This window comes from Dromaius novaehollandiae, chromosome 14 (assembly GCF_036370855.1).
Source record: "Dromaius novaehollandiae isolate bDroNov1 chromosome 14, bDroNov1.hap1, whole genome shotgun sequence".
Taxonomy (NCBI): Eukaryota; Metazoa; Chordata; class Aves; order Casuariiformes; family Dromaiidae; genus Dromaius; species Dromaius novaehollandiae.
In genome coordinates, this window is record NC_088111.1 from 1,777,594 (window position 1) to 1,802,250 (window position 24,657).

The following is a 24,657-nucleotide window of genomic DNA, read 5'->3' on the forward strand; positions in this document are numbered from 1 at the left end:
TTCCAGTTCCGCCACAAGGTGAGATTTGAAGGGATGGAGCCCCTGCCGTCCCGAGACTCCAGCGACTCCAAGTCCTTTCGGGGCCCCACTCCCAGTGCTGCCTCTGACAGCTCCCGGGCCTCCACCTCCTCCAGCCAACTGGATGGGCTCAGCCTTGTGCTGAGCACCCGGGACAGCCTGGAAGTGGATGCCGACATCCAGCGGCTCCTTTCCCTCTTTGAGATGCTGCTAGCCCAGTTTGACCGGGTCAACCAGGTGACGGAGGACGTGTATCGCATCGAGCACCAGCTGGAAGGCTCTCAGAGCCTCTGCTCCAGGAAGAGGTCCACGCCAACAACGGAGGACGTCCTGAGCAGGTACTGCCTGGGCAGCACAGAGCAGGGGCCCTTGCCCGAGACCTCCTCCGACACGGACCTGCAGCCCCCGCGGGACTCCCTGCTGTCCCCCCACTCTCCAGCCCCCCTGCCAGGCAGCAGGGGCTCTGTGCCCAGCCGGCTCCTTCGAGCAAGCAGGGGCATTAACGTGGCTGCTTCTGTGCTCTCCCCACACAAAACATACGCCTCTCTGGCACCTGCAGTGAAAAAGAAACGGACCCTCCGGGCCAAGAACAGGGTCCACCCCGCTGTCAAATAACCGGAGCCATGACGGGCGTCACGGGGAGGATTGTCCCTTGGAGGCAGCGGGCCTTGGAAGGGGTTTGCCAAGGGCAGGCTGTGCCTGTGAGCCGGAGCTGGCGCCCCAGGCAGCCACCACGTTGTTAGAAAGCTCGTGCCGTAGCCGCTGTGCCTGTCGGGGCACGTGTGGCTGCTTGGCTGGACCACAGAGCCTCGCTCCTCCGTGCTCCTGACCGCTCGGGTGGTTTGTGCTGACCTCCTTAGCGATGGTTCCCAGCATCTAAGGGTTCGCTGGAAAAGGCTCAGCCTCCTGGAGAGCCGGGGAGGCTGACGGGGTCCCTCTGGAGTCACCGTCAGCAGAGGCAGCGTGCAGAAAATACCTGTTACAGTAGGGCAGCGTTAAAAAGATGTCTTTTAAACAGCCCCAACAGCAAACAGACGGTGTAAGGCACCGGCCCTGAGGCCGCCTTACGGGGACTGGTGCAGGGCAACCGGCGCGGGCCCCCCCCGCTCCCCCTGGCTGTGCCAGCTGGGCGGGCGGCGAGGAGCATCCCAGGCCTCGCGGTTTGGACTGTCTTGGAGTTTGCTGACCAGACACACTGTGGAGGAAAGCTACAAGTTTCAAGAAGTTATTTAACCGACCTTTTTTTAAGCATAAATATATATATAGATATAGATAAATGGTATCTACACCCAATCAGTTAATTTCCAGTATTGGCTTTTATCCTCCAGAAATTGGTACTATTATTTGTATTTAAAGAAAAGCAATATTTAAAACAAATGACATTGCAAGCTGCAGCGAGCTGCTAGCCTTGCCACCCAGCCAGGCTCGGAGGGGAGCGTGAGCAGCACTTCACCCCGAAGGGCGGGGAGACTTGGGGGGCTGCTTCCCCGCCGCCTCTGAGTGGGGGGGCCGAGGCGCTGGCTTCGCCGCGGTCCCCCGCCCGCCCCGCTCCCTGCCAGCGCTGGCCCACGCGCGCGGGCCCACGGGGAGAGCAGGCTGTTGGCTGCTTAGCTTTTCTCATCCAAGGAATGTATTGACGTAAGTATATGTATTTTTTTGGTTTACTTGTTCATGTGTACTGCCCAGCACTTTAAACAATGCTTTCCTCAGCTAACAATGACACATGCGATCTAACAAGAACGGGATAATATATCACAAAAGCAGTATTTTTTTTTTAATCATAAACTGAAATGAGCAAGAGGTGATAAAGTGAACGCAGCCCTGCCGAGGGAGCCCGGGCCGTCGGCTCCTGGCGTCATCACCAAGCAAAGCACAAGGATGTTTAAGGGGGGGGGGGCGGAGGGCACCTCGCAAAGCTTTCATCTGGGTCAGGAAGAGGCAAACGCTCCTTGCAGCCCTGTGACCGGCAGGACGTTGGGCTACAGCTGGCCTGTGCTCACGGTGCCGGGGCAGCCGCAGCGCCGCAGCCCCGGGCTGGGAAGCGGGGCAGAGCCGCGGCCGGCGGGTGAGCGCGGGAGGGTGCCGAAGGGCAGGAGCGCGCTGCAGCAGCCCCCGGCCTCGGGCCTGCGTTCACTTTGTCATTGCCATTTCGTATTATGTATATTGTAAGTAATTTATATGGGTTTTAAAAATGTATATATTTTTGTATGTTTGCTATATTTTCATAGCATCGGTAATGTGTTTGAAATGTGTAGATAGGAGACAGAATACTATTGTCAGAGTTATTTAAAGGATGTATTAAGTGCTTCTTTCCAGGAATGTTCCGTGTATATAAGGTGTTAGGGGTCTGTGCGCATGCGGTGCATACGCTCGCGTCCCAGCTGTGGTGCAGGCCGGGCTGGCTCTGGTTCGTCCCCGCAGGTGGAGCGGAGCGGGGCCATGGGAGGGCCCATGATGCACTAGTTGGTGTTTTCCCAAAACCTGCTCGATGCCTCGGAAACGTAACGGATTGAAGGGAGCCCTTAGAGACCAAGCGCAAGCGGGGACCGTTCTGCAGGGGCCAGGACCACGCGTTAGATGCATCTTGCCGCTGACGCTGCAGCTCCTGGAAGTGGCTGGGCCTGCCTGGCCCTGGGAGCAGAGGACCTTTCTGGGAGCTGTGGGGGGGGGGCAGCTTTCCAAGACATTTCCATTGCTGAGTGTATCCCCGCTTTAGTGTCCCCATCCAGCTCCCAGCACTTTTCCGTGCTGTGTTACGTACTTTCAAAGGTGCTTTACAGCCCTGCCCCTTGCCCTGCACTGTGGTGGCTGACGGAGGAAGTATAGGTGTGCTTTGTGAGGGCTTTGAGACTGGTGAAGTTATCTTTTGGGAAGGAAAAAAAAAAAAATCTATTTATATAAAGGACAGGCCCTGTCAAAAGGTTGCAGAAGGATGTGTGCTGGCTGTAGCATGAAGCAGAGATAGAAGGTGGTTGGATTGCACTAAAGGGTGTTGGAAGAGTAGATGCAAAGAGGGAAGCAAAGCATGGAGTGGAAAAAAATATTACTGGTAACCATGAGGTTTTTTTTTCCCAAGGGGAAAGAAGAGGAAGGTTGGAGAGGACATGAAAGAGAAGGGCCTGGAGATTCAGTAGCGGTAGCTGGAGACCAAAGACGTGAGCTAGGCCATGGTAGGTGACCGCAGCACAGGGAACCAGTAGGAACCAAGAGAGCCCAGGTGAGCAGTGGCACCTAGTCGGGCATGGGGCCTGGTGCTGGCTCAGGTAGTGATGGCAGTAAGCTTTGCACTGTCCCGTAATAGTTCATCAGTCTTTTTTTTGCAAACATCTCCATCTTCCCCAGGACGCTTCTGGTATGTAAAACTGTTTTTAAAGCTAGGGATTTAAAACTATTGGCCTTATATTTTTAGGTTCCTTCTACTTCTCTGCTAAGCAGCATGGCAGCCAGCCTCGCCTCTGGTGCAGGGCCATGGCCTGTTTTGGAGACTGGCGCAGTGCTGGTGCAAGCGCCTGCAGTCCATTTCCAAAATCATGTACGCCAGCAAAATGAGCAGCAGCGAGGGGTCCCAGGATCCCCGGGCTGTGGCACGGCCAGCCCTGCTAATGGTGCTGCGCACGTGTCATGTTGCTCAGCTCACTGCCTGTCTTTGGGCTGTGGGTGATTTGGTAGCTCTATGGCCTCCCTGGGGATAAGAAAATAGTAGTTATGAAGCAAAATTGTGCTGGGGGAGATGAGCACAGAGAAAACCAGGTAAAACTGCAGGGTCTCTGTTCTACCTCTCCCCTTAAAGCCAAAGAAGTCTCTGATTCTTTGACTTTGCCTCCAAGGAAAAGGCTTTAGGGAATTATTCAGTTGTATGAAAAGCAACAGCCTCTGCAGACCAAAGCAAGTCCTTCATCTACCACCCGGGCACCCCCCCCCCCCCCCCCAGGAGGTTGCTGGCCAACCCAGAAGTGAAAACTGAAGCTTAGCACAGGCGTGCGCTAGCTTTCATGCCCTTGCAGGAGTGGGGCACCCGTCCTTACTGCGTTTTGGATTTGTCTATGGGAGTCAGTAACACAAAAGAACAAAAACAAGCTCTGTAATTCAACCTGCATCTTCAAACGCTAAAAAGCACAAGCCAAGAAACTCGTGCGTTACCAGCACCTCTAGCCCAGCGGCGGCAGAGAAAGCTCTTGAGAAGAGCAGCTGCAGCCCCCGTGGTCACGTAGAAGGAAGCTGTTATTAAGAGTTAAGTGCAGGAAGGAGAAAGAAAGGCAAGGGGCAGGGGCAAGCAGGGACCCAGTGCTCAGCCCTTCCTTTAATAAGCTAACGGGCGGTGAGCGCGCAGCTTTAACGAGGGGGCGCCTGAAGCGAAGCATCAAGATTTTTTGTTCCCGAAAGTGACTGTTTCTTACCGAGCTTGCTGCGTGCGTGCGTGTGCACACGTGTGAGTGTGAGTGGATGCGAGTGACTTACCAAGTGCTTCTTCTAATCAAAGAGGAGCAGAAACAGGCTAAGATAAAAGACAACTGCCCTCCTTTCCCTCACTTGAGGTATGGAGAGCAGCTCTGGACCCCACAGTTCTTTCCTGAGAAGCCAGACACCTCAGCAGGGGCCCCCGGGCTGGGGGGCACCACCACCACCAGCCTTCAAGCAATCCTAGTTCTCATAGCAGCAGTTATTTGTACAGAACTATAGCAAGACTCACAGGGTTCCTTCAGTGTCACAGCTAAGGTACCGCATACACCTGCGCTTAGCTGCAGCCAGTTACTAGTTGTGGGATTTTACTGTTGCCAGCAATAAACTTGACTCACGGCTCTAACCAGTACGTACTCCCGAATGTATATTTCTGTGTTCATAGCCACCAAGAGATGGTTTCTTATTTATTGCCTTAAGTCTCACAAAGATGCAACAGTATCAAGCTGCTTAAATAAAAGCTCTATATCCACTAGTTTAAAAGGGAGCGAGGGACTTATACATAAATGCTTTTTTGTTTTTAAAAGAACAGATGATCATGACCAATATGTAAACTGTTACCGTCTGGTTAGCATTTCACTGCAATAAAAATACCGTATTTTGTAATGGGGGGGGGGGAGGTTTCTTAAAAAAATGACAAGGTCAAATAAAAGATGACTGCTAAGAAGGGGCTCCTGTGCTTTTGTTAAACTCACTGCAGCCCCGTGGGCCGGCAGTGACCCACTCACCCACCCACCCCCCGCCCCCAGCAAGGCCCCGGGTAAGGCAGCACAGCCCAGAGCGGGTCCGGCTGGCCAGACAGTCCTGCCCCCTCCCCGTCATTCTCCTCACCTGTGACTAGCATTTTATTAACATCCATCCTCCTTGTACAGTACCAAGATGCTTCCTTACATCTGAGAGCTGACGGGGAAAGGGAGGGATTTACATTATTACTAGACACAATTTGAGTCTTCCCAGGCCAGCAAGAACTCACTGACCATACACATATTTTATTTCCTTTATGACTTATAAACACTCAAAACACAACATACACTTAGAATTCCCAAACAGTCTTGCATCAGTTAGTAGCATCTCTTTTCTCTCCTTGCCTGCCACGTCCCCCTGCCAGCTGCTGACTGCATTTGTCCTCAGCGCCCTTGCAAGGGCTTTCCTGGTCTCCATGATCCAACAGCCACACTTCCCCTTTATCCACAAAGCAGGAGATAAAGTACTCACAGTATCGGCCAGCTTACACAGCTTCTCCCAGCAAGGTCGTGTAGTGTCTGATGACCATCTTGCCACAAGATGGACTAAATAATCCCACTATGTGTGTGCGCGCACACACTGGAAAGGACCACGTGTTAACTGTGTCAACAGCTGGGGTCCCACGCGGAGAGGCTCTCGCCGTGCGATTAGTGCAATAGGCAAAACTCATTCAGAGATGGTGCCACGATGACAAGTCAACCATCTTTTGAAAAAGGGAAGATAAAGCGTACTTCTCAGCAGACTTACCAGCTGCCCAGAAGCGGACAAGAGTTATCCCCAAGCAACTGGCAGAAATTCTGCAGCTGAACCTAAAAGCAAGGTTTGGCCCCTAGCTCAATCCTTGCAGAGTCAGCCCCCGTGGGTCAGACTGTCTTTCTCACAAGCGATCTGTACACCAGCGCTTTCTACCATTCTATCGCTCCGCTGCCTGGTGCCCACTGCCCTGCTCTGCACTCCTGTTGTTTGCAAAAAACATTTCTGCTGGATGAGAGAGGGCTCATTGCACGTCTCTCAAAACGTAGAGGTGTCCTTGGAAATTTAAGCAGCATATTTGGCAGGTGACTTTAGAGCCCAAATTAACTCTTACCAGAGCTGGCAGCAGAACAAGTCTGAGAGCCTGTAGAGCTCAAGGGTCGAAAGGCACCGAGGCCTGAAGCGGAACAGAGATTCCAGGATGCTCGGAAACAGTGACTGGATTTTCAGTCCATTGTATTCAGCCCTCAATAAAGGTGTCAAAACTCCCCTAATTCCTGCCCCTTCCACCTATGTGATGAAGTGCAGAACACCATACTGCCTCGGTCTTTGCTCCCCCAGAACACTGGTGTCGAAGGAGTCTAGAGAAAGGTTTTGCAAGAAAGTGGCCAGCAGAGATGGAAGCTTTGAAATAGCTCAAGCCAAATAAAAACAAAACACGGAGTTGGTCCTCTCCTGGAGCGTCTGCTGGGGGTACAGTGTCCTTATTAGACATCGGTGGCAAGTTGAGACAATGAAACGTGTTCAAGCCTCGTGGTACGGTTCAATGACTAGTTCACATGAAAGCAACACAGCCACGCCGAGTTTGCCAAACCCTACTCATCTACGTCCACGTGGCCGCATGGAGTCCGCATGCAGGGTAAAGAGCGTTTGCTGCCTCGTGTGTCTGAGAACAGACACACCACCCGCACTGGGGTTTACACAAACTCTGTGAAGTCGTCCACCGAGGAGATCAGCCGCTTCCTCTGCCCAGTCTCATAGGTTGGTGGAGGATCTTGAGGTATTTGGGAAGGGGGCTTTGCTGGAGCAGATGGATGCATTTGCAGGGGGAGGCCAGGAGTCTGGTACTGGGTTTCTTCACGTAGCTAGAAGTCAAATGAGAACTGATGAGCTCAGTGTTCTCCCTGAACTCTCTTCACTCTCCATTTGGGCAGGGCAGGACAAGTTAGCCAGCACAGCTTATCTTACGATCACTAGAACAGTGCAGAGTGGGTGCAAGTCTGTGCCCAGATATTCGGGTCCCCAGCCTCCTCGCAGCCAGGGAAGCTGTCTGGAAGCTACCAAGTCCAGATCTGCCTCACTACACTTGTCACTCCCACAAGAGCCAAATTCTAAACTTCATATGCATATTCACCCCCTGACTTATTCAGCAAATTATAATTTGTCCCAGTTGCATTAAGACTGTGAGGCAGAGCACAGTTGCAAACATTAAGGAAGCAGAACAGAATGCTTTGCTTACCCGGTGTCTTAGCCTCTTGATATGACGGAGCCTTGCAATCCATTTGGATGGGTAGGTGTCGGTAGGGTTTGATCGACTATGATGAACCTGGGAAGCCATCTAATTTGGGAAAGGTGAGGAGGAGTGAGGAAAGAAGAGAGCAGGCACTGTAGCATAACCATGACAATAAAATTAATGGAACATTTCAGTACAGTTAGTCAGTCACCAAAATAAAGTTCTGAGTTATAACTGTTCATATGCCAATTGTGACTCAAAGGTTACTTAAACAAATGAAGCAGAAAGCCTAATTGCTTTATGAAGCCCTACTCATTTCATCGGTAGCCAGTGAGGGACCATGATGCCATCTGAAAGGCAGAAGGGCTCACAGAGCTCAGGGTTACTCACATTAGCGTGCAGGGCCATCTGACGTGCTACAAATGGCAGGTTCTTATCAGAGATGATCTTAGCAACACTTGTGTCTACAAGTCCCTCCATATCTTCATTTTAAAGAAAGAAGAGAAACTCATGTAAAATACAGTTAAGAGAAGAACAAGCCAAACATTGCCAGTAATTAAATGTACAAGTAATACAAAGGATTTTCAGCATAGAATCTCACAAGTTTCCATCAAGCACTACAGCTCCAGCTGTAACAAAACTCACACTGCAACTCAATACAACCAGCTCTTAAATTCTGCCTGCTTCATAAAGGTTTGACGAGAGCCTGCTGGGCACATCATCCCACAAACCAAAGTGGGAGCTAAGAGCACTCCAAAAGTCCCCATTTGGTAAGAGGAAAGCAAATGCCCCTGCAGATCACTGAAGGAGCACTGCTGACCTCAGCAAGGAGCCTTGACCAGTTTCCAAGGTCAGGTCCCACAGTGCTGGGAAGGACAAGAGAGGCTGACTATCCACGGGGATCGCTATCTCCAAAGGCATTTCCAAGCAATTGTCAGAGGGACCCGCTTTACTCTGCTGACACTTCGTCTTAAGCTTGAAGATAGTACGAGTGGTACAAAGGGAAGATGCCTCCTACCTTGGGGAAGATTTACGAATAGGACATCCTGAGCTATAGGGCAGCAAGCTGGTTTCAGAGGGTTTCTCCTGGAAGTTTTTACTTTTGAAACACAAAAACGCTCCAAAGTGAAGGCAGTTATTGCATCATGAATACAGGAAAGATGGGGAACAAATGCTGGAGTGATTCCTACCTTTCCGACACTGCAGCGTCACCAGGTTACAATCGTAGTCAAGTGGTGTGATGATAACATGCACGAAGTTGAACTGACCCTAATGAGAAAACAATAAAACAGCAAACCATGTTTTACTGGCAACCATCGTCACCCTTCTGAATGCCACGTGCTAGCATGTGTGAATCTGCTGAGATAAATAACCTCCAACTGTGATCTCAACGCTGTTTGCCAAGATAAGAACATTCTTAAGTTTTTATAAATAGTCAAACATCTGTTTTACAACACACCCACAAGTAAAATCTTGTACCTTTATTGTTCCTAGTTTAAAGTCTTCTCCAGAATCATTGTAAATGATAGAAACAAAATCATTCCCAAGGTGCCTTTTCTTGTCACAGCGATATTTATCCAAATCCTTAGTGGGCATCAAAGTAGCAATGTGAAAAATGGCTGAAGAAGAAACAGAAAAACCCTTCAGTTGGGCTGGGAAAGCAGTGCTACTGTGGGTCTGGGTAGAGGCAAGGATAGGGCCCCTGTCTCAGCAGTGGTCAACACACGGCATTTGTCTGAAGGACAAGGTAATGCCAGCACCACAATTACCAAAAAATAAGTTGTGCTCCCTTGGTTTGTCTTCATTTGTGAGAACTGAACATGTCCTGGGCCTTCTGGATTGCTCTGCTTGGTACCTGGAGCACGGACCACAATAGCCAGCTCTTGGTCGTGGAAAGGGGACCCTTTGGAAGCTCTGTACCTGTCGGTTTTCATGTCCTGCCAGCATGGCCTTTCTCCAGCACCAGGCTCAGAAAAGTGCATTAAGTCTGGCTTTCAGCATGTGTCAGATTTACACTGGAATAAGAGATCTCATCACGCTAGGGTAGCTATCATCCTATCTATGCATATAAAATGAACAGAAGACTGGGGGAGAAGTGCTTCTAGGTACTTCATGGCCGCAGTAGCATGGTGAGCAGAAATTGCTTTGAAGAAGAAGAGTTAAATACCTGAAAAAGGAATTCCCGTAGCTGAGCTCTGCAGAGCATCAAGGCCACAGTAAGTAATGTGCAGCTGGCTCACTGAACCAGATTAAATACCATAATTCCAGTTGCAAAATCAACTGGGATGCACGGAGCTGTATGAAAAATTTGGGAAGTTCATCATAGCCTGTTGGACCTCAGACTGTATCGGCACTGCTTAGTGCTACAGCACCTGGGTAATGCTGCAGTTCAACTAGTAACAACCATGGATAACGACAACCCTCCTACTTTCAATACTGTTCTTAAGTGAAACTTCTAGAAAATTTTTGGCAGGAATACTACCCTCAGTTAACAGCTTTCATAGCAGCTTAAGAACAAACAGCTTATTCTACAAACCTCTATGTAACACCAAATCAATCTTTGATTGTATAGATTGTTTTATAAGCAAGCAGCATGATTTTTTTCATAAATAAGGCATGTAGACACCTCCCCAAATTTTTAAACACACAACATACAGAGATATCAGAGAAAAATAGGAGAACAGAGCTCCAAGTCATCTTTACCCCTTTCCCCATCTTTACACTCCTGGGAAAGAAATGGTTTGTAGGACACAGCTCAGTCTTAAGATGAGCAGAAACCGTCCTTCAACTGCCAGCTTCTGGAGACATCTTACCTTGCATAATGTCATCATGCCAACAGTACGTGAACTGTCCATCCTCCCCACACACGTCCAGGCCGCCAAGGTAAATTTTATCAGGCTGACAGTCTTTGAGTTCAATGAGCTTTCCTAACCCAGTCAGGAACTCTGTATAGCGATAGGATCCGTGTTCATTTGACAGAATAGCGATTTCATTGTTGCTCTAGGAAATAAAAACATAAGAGTCCCACAAGGAAAGCTAAGAGTACTCAATCAGCTGGAGTGACTATGTTCTTCCCTTCTAAGATGGGCTTCACACAGGCTCCAGATCTGACAGCTAGAACAGCAAGACGCTTTCTACAGACACTCCCAGAGTTACTTTGAGTGCACAATCTGTGCTTGTCGGGTCAGTGGTGGACTATTTGCATAGGGTATCAGAGTTTCTAGAGCTCATCACATAAAAATGGAAAAAACATCAAGACTTTCAAGAGTCATCCAAAAAGAAGAGAATCCTTTCTTATGTATCAAGATAATCGCAGACAGTATTCAAACTATCAGATATTCACCCTGTAATACAGGCACAAGCCATGAGGATGGCAAAGACTAGTCTTCCAGCATTTTGCCATGGCTTGAGGCACTGCTTTTTAGTGCGGGAAACTAAGGAAAAACAAGGCTGCTATAAGAGCAGTACGAATCTCACAGCTGGAGTAGTGGTGCTTGGCCTTCTGTTGAAATGCAACCATTGAACAACTAATGCACTTACACACAACTCACCTGGCCTTCTCCAACATAGAGCACTGCGATCTTGTGCGTATCATAAGAAGGAATTTGATCCAGGAGCTGCACTGATCTTTCAAATGTCTGCAATCAAGATATTTGTCATATCTTTAAACAGCAATCATCTCCAGACACCCTCACCCCTTCCTAAAACCTCTTCAGGATAGCGGCATGCCACACGCAGACTATGACGGTACAAAGCGTAAGCAAAGGTTCCCAACCTCGGCTAGTGTCTTCCTTGATGAATGTTGCCCTATTCTGTTCCACAGGACACAAGCATCAGTCTGGGGTAGAGAGCAGTGCTATATGGCATCTCTCAGGCTTTTTTTCTTTTGTATTTCAGATGAGATTAATCTGGCAAAGTGCGTGGACTAGATGCATCCACCATAATAAAGTAAAACCTCTCTTCATTTCAGCTGCAGGCATGAAAAATTATCATGTCTCTTGCTCTGAAGAACACTTTCAGCACAGGGCATCACCTTATCGCACCCAGTCTCCCCGCTGCCTTACCACCTGGACTGAATGTGAAGGGAGACTTCACCAGCTGGTCCATTGTGCTCAGTTCCACGAGCCTACCATCAGCGTTACTTCTTCAGGAAGTTTATCATTAATTTCTCACACTACCACAGAAAGCTCCCTGGCCATTCCCAATTACACTGACAGCTGACGGTTTGTCCAGTGACACTCCACCATCATCACCTATCGCTCAGTTTTCATCCTGCATTCCTACAAAAGCCCAAACCCCAGGAAGCATCCTGCCTTCTGCCGGGATTCTGCACCAGCCCCAGCAACATCTCAGAGATCTACTTTATATCCTTAGAGTTGGTCTCCATTTGTTCCAGAAGCAAAAACACCTCAGCTCTCAATCCGGAGCACTACATAAGCACTGTCAAAGGAAAATGCCATCCACCAGAAAGTGGGAGCTACCGGGATGAGGGTACAGAAAGTTTCACCTCTGCAGCAGTCAGTAGGAACCACCTTTAAATTGCCCAAATGACCTGGACATTCATTACTATGACTGACATTGGAAAAATAATAATGATGTTGCAAAAATTAGCTAGAAGTATGAAGACACCCTTGCCTACCTCATTTGGCAACAAAAGGGGCTTGTTGTTTTCATCTCCAAAGAACGGGGAGTGGTACAACTGTAAAAACACAAAGCTGGAGATGGGGGGGTGGGGGGGGACAAGTCCTGTTACCATAAACATTAAATCCATTTCAACCTGTTGCATATAAGAACATTATATAGAGAAGAAATAGAGGAGAAATTACAGTCCTAGCAGAGTATTATTCATCTTTCAAAGACAATTTAAGTGCCTGGACTACTTCCAGTTGAGCTCGAACCCATGTCAAAAATCAGTCATCATCTCAAAAAGTGGCAGCTGCACAAATTCCTTACCCAAAAGGCAATCTCTACAAAGGATGAAGGAGTGGGAAGGCACTCCTGCACCACAGTTATCTGGGGTACTTCTAGCCTAGAAGATAAACCATTTTACAGAGGCTTGTATTTTACAAAATTAACTTGCCATCAATAAGACGATTGTCTCATAACATAATTTTAGGCAACGCCAATATCTAACGTTCAAAAAGCAGCTATTATAGTCACCCATTTTTCCTTCTGCTAAGTATTTTTGCTTTTCAAGAAATACGAAGTGCAGACTAGTAACTCATCCCATTCCTGGCTGAATTAACTCTAGGTGACCTGTACTCAAGCCACAGACGTACATTTGGACCCCAAATTGGGAAAGAGCAGAATCAGAAAAATATTTATCTATTTCTTTCATTACTTAAGAGACTTATTTCCTAAGACTGCAAAGTTAATTTGGTGGTAGTGTGCTCAATGTGTCTATATTAGGACTTGAAATAACAGGTTATTAGTCTTTCCTTTTAACCAGATACTGTTTTGTATCTCTTTAAAAAAACAGTAGACCAGTTTGAGCAAATCCAGTCGTGTCTCCAGCAATTACGAGCTCACTAATTCTAGCTTCAGACACGCCCCTCCACCCACCTTGGGTTTATTCCAGGTACTTTCTCAGCATTGGAGGCTGCTGTTCTGCTCTTGAAGGCATCTCTCTCGATCCTTTTGCCTCTCCTTGATGGGGCCGAGTCAGAGATGGTGTATCCTCTGGGCCGGTGCCCAGTGGGGGAGCGAGGCGAGGCGGCAGGCGCACCGCCATCCAACCCGCCTGACCCAGTCGCTCTGGCATCCTCCCCCTTGCCCAACCAACCGCCCAGCCCTTCCCCTTCCAGGTTTCCAGACTGAGATTTTGATTTCACTTCTGTGCTCAGCCTTCTTGTTACTTCTCTGCCATTTGCATCTTTGAGAACCTCCTGCAGCGTCTGTAGCTCAGGGGAAGAGCTGGACTTGCTGAGCGGCTGGGACGGCTGAAAGGAAAGCTCCTCCAGCGTTCGGCCGTCCTCTGAAGGGAGGACTCTCCCGATGGGAATTCCACCCTCTACCAGGTCTTCCGATTTCAGAGATTTTTCCTCTTGACTAGAGGTTGAGGAGGACTTAAAAGAAAAGAAACAAAGATGAACGGTTTTCCTAATAAACAAAACAAAAGCTGACACAGTAGTATTTGAGACACCCTCACAGTCAGTGAAAGATGAGCAGAGAAGTCCCAAATACAAAGAAATGCACATTGAGGGCCCTGCACAAAACAGGTATTTACTGCTGCTGCTCTCTATGCCATCCCTTAGGAACCATCCAAACTCTCAACCATAACTGCATGTGCATTTTGGTATTATTAGTGAGTTCCTAAAGGGGATCACAAGGCAGGGGACTCAGCTGAGCACAGACAGTTCTCCAGTATCTGAAGATGAGGTTGTAATACAAGACAGAATTGGTAGGCTGCTGTTTCTTCTTACCCTGCTGTAAGATTCCTGGGGTTTATCAAACCTTTCTTCATTCAGGACTTGTTCAGGGCATGCAGCCTCAAAATCTTCACTCTCTGGAGACTCAGCTGGGGAATCTGCTTCCTTTAGCTCCATTTCTGACGGGCTCCCTTCCTCCAGCACTACCGCTGATTCTACCGAGACACAACGCAGAAGAACCAAAGTCTGCAAAGAGGCACAGAATGGCAGGACCCCATCCTTTCCTCTGAAGTACCAGCCTTTTCCCTATGGGATTTCAATGGAAGACCATGTTGGATGTGTGGTCTAGTTCTTTGATCATGTCATGTCAGATTGTTCCTGGTTTCCCTTTTGTATAGAATAACTGATCAACTTACCCTCATAGCAAAGGGCTGCATCTACTTTTGTCAAAATAAGTGCAGTTGTTTCCAATTGTTACTGATGAACAAGTAGGGGACAGAATGAAGAAAATGGGACCTTGTGCACATCAATACTCAGTTATCAGGACAGACAGTAACTACAGAGATGTAAGAAAATAAAAGACTGGCATTAAAAGTCCATTATTATCCAGGCAATGAAGACATCAGTTCTATGCAACTATGCAAAAGAATAAGTCTTTCTTGCATTGAAATGCAATGCTCCTGTGCCTTATAGCGGCCTAGAAGGAGAAGAGAAATTTTACTAGGAGCCATTTACTTGCAGTTTGGCAGTTTTCCTAGTATGTCTCAGTAGAAGCAAAATAATTCAGCCCTGGACACATGAAAGACAAGAGAGGGAAAGTAATACATGCACTGCAACAATACTGGGAAACCTGCATGTGGCATCTGATCAGACAAATGGTTAATGAAACCACACTGACAAGAAAGCTCCTTGAAAGCCCTGCCTATGGTGGAGGAGGTTATCACAGCATATAACTTTGTCTCTACTCCAGGCAGTAACCCTGACCACAGGGATGAGTCTGACCAAAGGCTCTTCTTGGCCTTGCTTTTTTGTCCTGAGGAAAAGGCTGGAGAACAGGAGGCTTCCCGTTACACACACAAGGGACTGGAAGACCAATCTGAAAGGCCAAGATTTGTTTTCCAAAGTAATAAATAAATAAATAAATAAATAAATAAAATAGCACACACACAAAATAAAAATAATCAGCAAAAAATAAAAATCACTAAAGCAGCTTTTCCTGGATTGATTTCAACTCGCAGGACCAAAGTTATTTCAAAGAAGCAATTAAGAGTTAGCATTGCACACACATACCTTCTAAAAAAACGTGCTGATCTGGTTAGCTGTCCAAGCCAGAACACACCTGCATATACCCAGTGCTTCCAAGCTTCCCTAGCTCTTACATTACAGCAATCTTGGCAGTGTTTTTAAATAATGTGAGCACTCACTAATTACACTGTAGGTGGGAATGGAATAATATGAGCAAAGAGGAAAAGTATAGAAAAATATTTTATTGCAGCATCTTTGTGTTGCTTTAATAGGCCTGTGTCAACAAGAACAAGCAGTTAAGAATACCCTGCTGTTCTACAGAGAATTTTCCACTGAAAGAAAGAAGGTGGAAGGAAATTTCAACCCTCTCATTAAAATCACAAAGCATTGCAGATTATCAAAGCAATGCAGGTGCTGTGCTCATAAGGTATGAAATTATGTGGAAATCAAATTGCTCTAGGAAGACAATTTTAATGAAGTGGAGAAAGATTTTATGCTGCTACTGAGCCTCTAAAAAGCTACAATTTATCAGGTTTGCCCCTGAAATATATTTATTTTTTATTTTAAAAACTTGCAACCAGCGCCCACTGTAACACCAAACGGCTTCTTCTATCAGATTCTGCAGCCAGTTTTCTGTGGACTGAGCAGCACAGGACCTCATTTCAGGGTAGCTCTTCCTATGGCGTACTCTATGTTATTCTCAAGAAGTGGGAGCTTTCAAAATTAGCAGAACACGAAGCCAATTGTGAAATGAAGCTGAAAATAAATAATTGTATTAATCAAGACACTCAGACATTTTGACATGTCATTCAACACTGTGCCTCATGACTCACAATCCACCCCAGCTAAAACAAAAGTTGCCTTAAGAAGTTGTCTGCACTTGCAAATGTTGGATCTGGCTTGGACTTCTTCATGCTAGTCAAGATCCCATTTGTTGAGAGTAATGAGACCGGGTACAGACAGGAGACATGAAAGGGGAAAATGAAGTATGAGGTATACAGTTTCTATGAATCAGAGGTGTTCTTCTATGGCAATACTTTTTTTTTTTTCCTTAAATATATATAAATATACCTGCCCAGGATATGCTCCTGTGCAACTTCCCTTGACAACTGGACTGGTACATGGAAGAGAAAGAGGCCACTGCAAAGGGAAATCAAGTGAGCAGCTACATCAAAAGGAAGGAGAGACTATATGAAAAAAAAATTAAAAAGCACAGAGTTTAAAATGTAACCAAGAACCTATTTAAAAATAAAAAGAACAAAGGAAAGAACAAGCTGGGATAAGCTCACTAGATGCCAAAGGGATACTTTCAGGGTAGAGGGTCTCAACATGAACAGGGAGGCATAAACACATTCAAACAATGCAGACTCAAACTGCTCTCTTGGAAGAATGCATCTTTAGCTTTTAGAACCAGAAAAAGGAGAAGCCCTTAATGATATTCTAGCACAAGCAGGAAACCAGTCTGGGCTTTTCTTAAGCTACATACTTCTGGCAAAAGATCATTTTTAAACACACAGAAGAGTGAAGAGTAGAAATATGAATAAAGATTCACGCAGTTTTAGCCTCTAAAAAGGCTGAAAGAGAGCAACACATATATGATGGTTTGACAGCAAAACTTCTTCAGAACATCAATTTGTCAGACAGTTCCAACAACTCTACAGTAGAAGCTGCATTAACAAGAATATGGGTAAAATAATTTACTCACTGACTGCCACAGGACTGACATTCAAGTGGATGCTTCTTTTAACTAATCTATTAGTGTCTATGCACCAGAAACTCTTAAAAGCAGTGAAATTGTTCACAAATAAGTTTTTTTTAAGTCATCATTTAATTTTGGCTTGAATTTTGTGTTTTACACATCCTGAAACCTTAAAATCATGTTCTGCCAAAAAGGCCTTGGTCAGGAGTGAGATTTTGTTGTTTAAAGCAAGCATTTTTACTAGATTTCCAAACAATCTACGCTATTAATGTCACCTCCACAGAACAGCCTTCTCTGCTGTTACCACCAGCCAGTTGTGCTAGCACTAGCAATGCTGAGAGCTTCAAACAGTTTTAAATGTTGATGATTAGAGCTCTGAGCTGGGGTTAATTACAAGGCTTACAAAGTCCAGCTGTTGGTCAACACTAGGCCTCCCAACATTAACAACTCCTGCGGAAGTGAGCTAACGTCACCAGGCAGCAGAGTCAATATAGTGACAAGTCTAGGCTGTTGTTAAAATAAAGCCATCAAAAGAAACTCAAGCGACTCAAATGCATGAGTCTAAAGGCCAAACAGTCCTTTTAAAGGGGAATACATCCACAGAAAACAGGATATACATGCTGCTGTCTCACACTGTAAAAGACAATGGCAACTAACTGACCCTGAATGGCAAGGTTTGTGTTAGGCCATTCTCCTGGGAACCTAGTGCTGCCAGCAGCCAACGAGCTTCTACACTAAAGACATAAATGGAAATGGAAACACTGCACAGGAAGATCCATCCACACATGGGAAGCCCAGATCAGCCCCAAACAAGTGGGAAAGGGAAAACATCCATGGCTTTTTTCATTTTCATCTGGGGAACATTTAGCATGACATTCATTACTCCTCCAAAGAAGCTATTTTTTATTTAAGGAAGAGAGATTTTTTCTGATGGAATATCAGAAGCAAGGAGGAAGGGAATTTTTCACTGAACACTTCTCTGCTATGGAGAAGAGTTGATTTCCCTGCTCCTTACTATGTTATTCCTCATGCTGCTAGCTTTACTGTTCTGGAAGACTTGCAGTAACTCCAGCTGACTTTAAACAAGCTAGTGACAGCTACGCTGGACACGCTGCTGGCCAGACATCTCTCACCTGTATTGGAACGCTGGAGAAGCGATGGTTTGGCTGTCCCAGTGGCCAAGCTGGAGGATGGGACAGAGAGGGATTTATAGAGAGCCGTTTCTCGGTGTTCCTTAAAACGCTCTGCAGCCATGAGCGCATTGGAGAGCTCTTGCAGGGGCATATTGTTGATATCTGAAGAAAAAGGACTGAGCGGGTTCTCCAGACTCATTAGCCAGCTTGTGTTACCTGGTGGAGACAATTATGAAAGAGTGTTCAGTACTTCCACTCCAGAAAGTTCACAACTCACAATGAAAAGCATAAATTGTTTTGGGTTTTGCAAGTAAAATCAAAATGGAGCAAGTTCTCAATTCTCCTGACACTTGGGAGATCACTCAATTAATTTCCTATTTTTAGTGAGTAGCTCCCAGTACTCTATAATTCACATCAGGCTCTCCAAAAACTACCATTGGTAACTCATCACCACAGCAGACTCTCAAAAGGCATTCAAAACACTCAGGTATTTTAATTAATGATACAAGGTCATTTCAGCTATTTTCTCATTAAGCAACTTCCACCTGAAATAGACAATTCCCAGTTTATGTTTTGGAACACACTGTACAGGAATTTTTACACCTTCAATATCTCTTTCCCTAACAGGAAATGCTCTAGCTATAAGCCTTATTCATCCTGCATCTAGGATGGGAGGCTAAAACACAGCATAAACAGATTTCCAGGAAAGAACACAGTGCAGTGTAAAAATGGGAGGCACAAAGTAGGGTTGACATCATCTGGCTCTATTTCTGTAACAGCACTTAATCTACAAATGTAAGTCCTCACTAAGTCTTCTCATGGGTCTTTTGTAGCTTTAAAACACTAAAGAATGATTTCAAAGAATCAAGTATCAGATGTACTAGTTTCAAGAGGCAGAAGACTATACGTAGTAAAGGGGAGATCCATTTGCACTAAATGTGAATTTTTCTTCTTCATCAGGCCAAGTTCCTTAGCTAGTCAAAAAAGCCCACTCCACACCCAGGTGAAGAATACCTGTGGGTCTGCGCACTAGGATTTCTGCCCAGCCCTGTGTCAGCAGAGGGACATATGCAGCTAAGTTTGCTTTTTCTTTCTGCAGAGGTGTCTGCGCAGCAGGAGTTGTCTTCTCTGTTCGAGATGCAGGAGCAGGAGGACTCTGTATCCCTTGGGAAGTTGAGCCACTGGGGAAGTGGGAGGCTGAACTGTCTAAGGCACCAACACGTAAGGCATGACCACCTAGCAGGAGAAGCACAAAACAGAAAGGAGAGCCATGTTTAGCTACCACTAAAAATACCTCAGAAACGGCAAGTCTTTTGAGCTCCTCTTGCACCCATGCTCATAATATTAGGAACTTACGAGAACTTTGAATGTGTTTCTTTTAAACCACGAAGTTAGCTAAATACAGGTGATTCTCACTGCAAATGCTCACCACTTAAACAACTGCCAAAGCTTCCTGCAAGGAGAAGCAAGCATGAGAAGCACCTCCTGAGACCAACAGCTGCTGCTACTTGCCCACTATTAAACATGAGATAGCCCCAGATTCCCACATTAGTCGACATCCAAGTCAAGTCTACTACTCAGACCCAACAGCAGCTATAAGACTCCAGGATAGGAATTTACCAGACATGGATCTGACTCTGTTGCGAGAGCTTCTGCAAACCTGCTGCCCAGCTTGAGATTCTAGCTTTGCTGGAGCTTCTTTAGTTTGTCTGACTTGCAAAACAGGGTCTGAGCTGTGGAAAAAGAAGAATGGCGATACTGAGAGAGCAATCAGTCATGCTGGACAAATATGAGCCCTCTTTAGTTAAGAGGAAAGCCTAAAAAGATTTGGCACAACATTGGTTTAACTGACTTTGCTGGGTGGATATTTCTAGAAATAGAAGCAAAGCTTACCTTGATTCTGTGCTGCTTTGGAGCTCTCCACAGTCTAGGCCAAGCAGGGACCTTGTCCCTGTCCCAACACTCGTAGTGATAGTCACCAGCTTGTTACCAACCAGCCACGTCTTTGTCCTTCCTCCAGCCAACAGAAACTCGCCCACAGGAGATCTAAAAACACATTTGTGGTGAACACAGCGCTCAGACTGTGGAGCACAGAGGCTACGCAGGTGACATTTTCTGCAAGTATGTAGGAGATACTGCTTTCCTCCTTTTTCTGGTGTCTTAACTTACTTGTCCCCCTCTCCTGCCCTGATCAATGTACACATTATCCATCAGGATAAGGGATGAGCTGACTTTAATAACAGTTGATGGCAGTGCTATTGCTGAAACGCTCCTGCACACACATTATAGAACACTATGGAAAGTAGCCTTGCCTGAGCTACAGGTGTCCTTCTAGAAGGGATTAGCAAGAAAACTAAATGCCCTTGATTTGAAGCCAGCTGGCATGACACTCAGTTCTGTTGCGAAGAGGGTGATTAACCAGCAAGGAAATAGGGCAAACCACTGCTCAGAGACAGCACGTCACTGGAGTCTACACAGCTTTTAGTGCATCTGCTTTTGGACAGTTCAAGGCTGAGGCAAAGGCTGGTTGGCTGCAGTGGAGTTCTCTCATCTAACTTCATATTTAGCCAATCCAGATTTTATCTGCGAGGAACAGCTTAAGAGCCTGGCTCTGCCAGAATCTCAAGTATGTAACAGTAATTTTCCACTAATAAGGTGAAATACGAACTTCAAACAAAAACATCTCTCCTATGGCCAGTGACTGACCCCTACCTCTTGGGCACTGCAGTGAAGTTTGAAAAGACGTATCGGGCCATCATATCCAGACAGGTCTCAGTGAGCTCCAGATGGAGATTTTTTAAATTGTCATCAGCCTGAGCCATTGAATTTTCATCCGCAGAGCCAAGGCTTGAACTAGTGATGGATGTTTGTATCCGACTAGAAGAGAATGTTTCCAACTGACAGATCACATTGCAAAATGCTTGTCCCTGTCACCCAAATGATAGTAAGATGCAGAGCAACCTGCAATACATGCATTTGCCAGAATAGAGAGAGGTAGCCAAACATTAAACCCAGACTACAGTCAAGATATTTTTGGATCGCCCTCATATTGTGCTTTGTAGATTGTCACTGTAAAATGTATATTTTACCTCAAGAAACTGAGAAATACTTAAATGTCCATCAACTGACTAGTGATGTTGGGTGGCTCATGGACAACTGCACCAATCAAAGAGCGAGTGGCAGCACCATGCTTTGCATTTGCTAATCTATAGCGAGGGCAAGCATTCCGTGACATAAGCAACCTGCAGAGTTGCCCATGAGCCACAAATTATAATGCTGTGGTTTGCTTTTTTCTCTGTTGCATCCTTCACACTTTTTGAATTTTTTCCCCCAAACAAATTCAGTTGGTATGTAAATCCTAATTTAATTTGAAATTAAAAAAAAAATTGCACTCTGAACAGTACATTTGCACAACAATAGAGAGTAATTCTGCCTTCAAACTAGCTGGGTTAGGAATGCAATTTGAAACAATCAATTGCAATAGTGGGCTGGGTTGTAGTAATTTTATAAAGAAGATGACTTGGGCCATAGTAATACAAGCTAAGCTGAGGTATGGCCAAATTTTCATGACATGGGAACTTCTTTGTCATGATTAAGGGTAATTATCTGAACTTTCGGTTGCTACAATTTACATATAAATACAAGAGAAGAGAGTCAGTAATGCACTAATGGGGACATTAGAGAATGAAGCACCAGAAGTATATTCACAATCCAGTCATTTCAGCATCGCTCCCCCAAATAAAATATAGTCAACAGTACATATACAGGCAGTAAAATTCTACTGACAGCAGGAAATATATTCCCTATAGATTAAAGCACAAATCTTCAAGTTCAGATTTTCAACCAACATGTTATACATAGCAATTTAACATTCAAGGGAAGAGATCTTAAGATCTTTAAGAAACTAGCATAAGTTTTCATCTTTCATGAGAGCAAATCAATGCCCATGATTAAAACTTGTTTCTTCTAGTCATGAAAGCAATGGCTTCATATGGGCTGAGCATACATTTCACCTTTCACTGCTCCGCAGAGACATAAGTTAAGGTTTCACAGCCAGTTACTTTAGTCTAAAATACTTCCGTCAGCTCTCTTTACCTCAAAGAACAAGTCCCAAACAAGGGCCCAAAATACTCCTCAGTTTGGGAGGAGGCCTTGCACATAAGTTTGCAGAAAATCAAAACCCTCCCACATCAAGTCACTTCCTGGAAGGGCAAAGTTTTAGTGAGTTTTTTAAACAAGGATTCTCATTTGTACAGAATGCAACCTTTTCTTTTCTTTTTTCTTTTTTGCACCATCTTTACTTTGGAATGGAAATTTTTGTTGCTAAAGCATCAGAGAATAGGGCAAAGTAAACATACCCAACACAGAGTGTGATGTGACAATCCAACAGCTGGCACTGGGAAGCCATGGGATATCCATGATACTTTCCCAAAACCTAGATTGCAGCTAAGACCAGATTTTTAATAGCCTAATGAAGTCATGCAAGCATCCCACATGCAAGTCCACCCTGTTTCCACCCACCCTTGCAGTAATATTTCCAAGTGCTGAATTGCTCTTGGATTCTCCCCATTTAAAGTGCCTCTACCTGCGGACCACATGTTCAGACACACTGATGCTGCGGGATCGGAAGGCATCAACTGCAGAGGATTCTTTCAGCTCTTTCACTGGAGGAGAGTTATTCAAGCCTTGCTTGGCATTTTTGGCTAGTCTTAAACTACTAGGTGGAGAAGCACCAAGCCCCAAAAGAGGTCACAGGAAGGGAAGAAATCATTGTAGGGATGTAGGTTGAAAGGTCACAGGTCACAGGGTCAATATTGGGGGATCCCGGAGGATGATATAAAATAAAACAAATGCCAAAAAAGGAAAACAAAAATTAAAACATACAAACAAGCAGAGCTGAAAGCATTAAAAAGACAAACCACATTTTGGAAACAAGATTTTAAATGTGCTACGAAACAAATGAAATTAGTACAAGTTAAAACAAAAACTGATTGAAATGATAGTTGGAATACTACACTGTCTTAAACAAAGGCAAAAGCATCTGAATGCAAATTTGGCACAAATTTCTCAAGTCTGAGAAGTTTTGTGCATTACAGCCACCTCTTGTGTTACTCTAACTCACCATTTCAGAACAGCTAAAAATGGACTAGTTCCATCGAGACCAGATCCCAAGATCCTAAAATGCCTTACCAATAGTAGATAGCAGCACATTCTTCTGAGAGACACAGGACTTTGTCAGGCCATCTCTATACTGCTAGGCCTGGCTTGGACACAAGCTTACACCCTGAATCACAAACATCTGTACTGCTAAACCTCCCAGGGTCAGTCAGAGGTGCCCCTTAGTTTAGATTTTGGGACACGGGGGGAGATTCAGCCCTTCTGAAGGAGACTTATCCTTCTTGCACCATATGGACGGAATGGCAAGAAGATAAATACCCTTTTGGCTGTTGCAGACTGCATGATGCTTTTCTGCCAATCTTACTTCAGGTGCCTTGAGGAAACCCACTTGACTTTCAACTGGAACAGAAATGAAGATAAGCTTTCACACTGTCAGGTGCCAGCCACATTCGGGAGACAGCAATTAAAATCTAAGAGGCACTTTAATTAGTCACAGTGAGATTCATGCCTGGCTGAGTACTAATTTGGACACAACAGTTGGCCCATCAGCTCACATCACTGTATAAGAAATGCAAATACTTAACCCATCTGGCTCTTCCTAAACATGACTTATTGGCAGTCCCCCTTCAGTGAATGATTACACAGTTCAGATAGTCACTTGCAGGGATCAGAATTTATTTCCCCTTCTCTTCTCCCCTCAGTGATCTCTGACAGATTACATTTTGGCCACAGCTGGAGATGTGACCACAGAGAGCACAGGCTTATACTCTGAGATGATCATCTCCACCAACACCATGCCATTCAGAAACCTTAGGATTGATCTTGAACTCTTGCAACACCCAGCACCTTACCTAAAGCACCTAAATGCTTTTTTGAACTTAGAGAGTGAAAACCAAATAACAGTTTCTCAAGCAAAGAAACAGGTATCTGCTAGAAACTGTTTCCTCTCTCACTTCAGCACAATCCAAATTCAGATAGACTTAAAGGCAGGGGCACCACTGCTGCTCTGGCACTTCAGCTGCTGCCTGAGTACAGCTTACAGTCCCTAACAGAGAATTGTGGAAAGTGATCCAACAGTGTTAGCAAAAACAATAGCCTTTAGATACAGTAGTATTCCAACCTGGCTGAATTAAATAGGTTTTGAAAAAAGATCAGTTGAAATTTTAACTTGAGAGACAAGTGGCAAAAGGCATCTCCTCCAAATTTCTGAATGAAAGCAGAGGGGATGGGATAGATGAAAACACAAAACAAGGTTTACAGCTATAGCACAAGGGCAAGGATGGTGTTTCTTCATTGCAAGATACTCATGGAGCCTTGCAGTTAAAGTAGAGGCACTTTCCCCAGGGTTCAAATACCACTGTATGCTTACTGCACACAAACACTGAAGCAAGTTAAGTGAACCAATTTAGGTAAGCCCTGCAGGTAAAAGGACATTGGAGACCCCCCATATGCTTTCCAAGCAATATTCTCCCATCTATGCAAACAGTACTTTGAAATACTGCTGGCAGGGTACATTCTTACTTCTAAAGACATCAGGGCTTTGCATTAAACTGACATACTGGTTTCAAAATTCCAAACAGGATCAGGCAATCCAGATATACAGACTCCCCCCCCCTCGGTACATTGACTTGACAGATAACACTATGGAAAAACACAGCATTGGTTCAC

The 24,657-nt window shown here is 45.5% G+C and overlaps 2 protein-coding genes across 6 annotated transcripts in view; one reads left to right on the forward strand and one right to left on the reverse strand.

The window, feature by feature from the left end:
* The window catches only part of PKD1 (polycystin 1, transient receptor potential channel interacting), a 103,251-nt gene extending 98,718 nt beyond the window's left edge, over positions 1-4,533 (forward strand). For both annotated transcript variants that reach the window (XM_064520038.1, XM_026103928.2), the window contains exon 46: positions 7-4,533. In XM_064520038.1, coding sequence (XP_064376108.1) covers positions 7-633 — 627 coding nt within the window. In that variant the 3' untranslated portion in view covers positions 634-4,533. The remainder of the gene's footprint in view (positions 1-6) is intronic.
* An 885-nt stretch (positions 4,534-5,418) lies between these two features.
* Positions 5,419-24,657, reverse strand: part of TSC2 (TSC complex subunit 2) — a 36,907-nt gene continuing 17,668 nt past the window's right edge. For 2 of the 4 annotated variants that reach the window (XM_064520039.1, XM_064520040.1), the window contains exons 26-41: positions 22,457-22,588; positions 20,584-20,748; positions 19,765-19,917; positions 19,492-19,604; positions 18,886-19,107; positions 17,872-18,087; positions 13,849-14,009; positions 12,989-13,491; positions 12,066-12,141; positions 10,978-11,064; positions 10,240-10,426; positions 8,906-9,045; positions 8,617-8,695; positions 7,817-7,908; positions 7,433-7,531; positions 5,419-7,058 (exon numbers count right to left, since the gene is read on the reverse strand). In XM_064520039.1, coding sequence (XP_064376109.1) covers positions 6,891-7,058; positions 7,433-7,531; positions 7,817-7,908; positions 8,617-8,695; positions 8,906-9,045; positions 10,240-10,426; positions 10,978-11,064; positions 12,066-12,141; positions 12,989-13,491; positions 13,849-14,009; positions 17,872-18,087; positions 18,886-19,107; positions 19,492-19,604; positions 19,765-19,917; positions 20,584-20,748; positions 22,457-22,588 — 2,593 coding nt within the window. In that variant the 3' untranslated portion in view covers positions 5,419-6,890. The remainder of the gene's footprint in view (positions 7,059-7,432; positions 7,532-7,816; positions 7,909-8,616; positions 8,696-8,905; positions 9,046-10,239; positions 10,427-10,977; positions 11,065-12,065; positions 12,142-12,988; positions 13,492-13,848; positions 14,010-17,871; positions 18,088-18,885; positions 19,108-19,491; positions 19,605-19,764; positions 19,918-20,583; positions 20,749-22,456; positions 22,589-24,657) is intronic. The other 2 variants (XM_064520041.1, XM_064520042.1) reach the window with 2 other exon arrangements.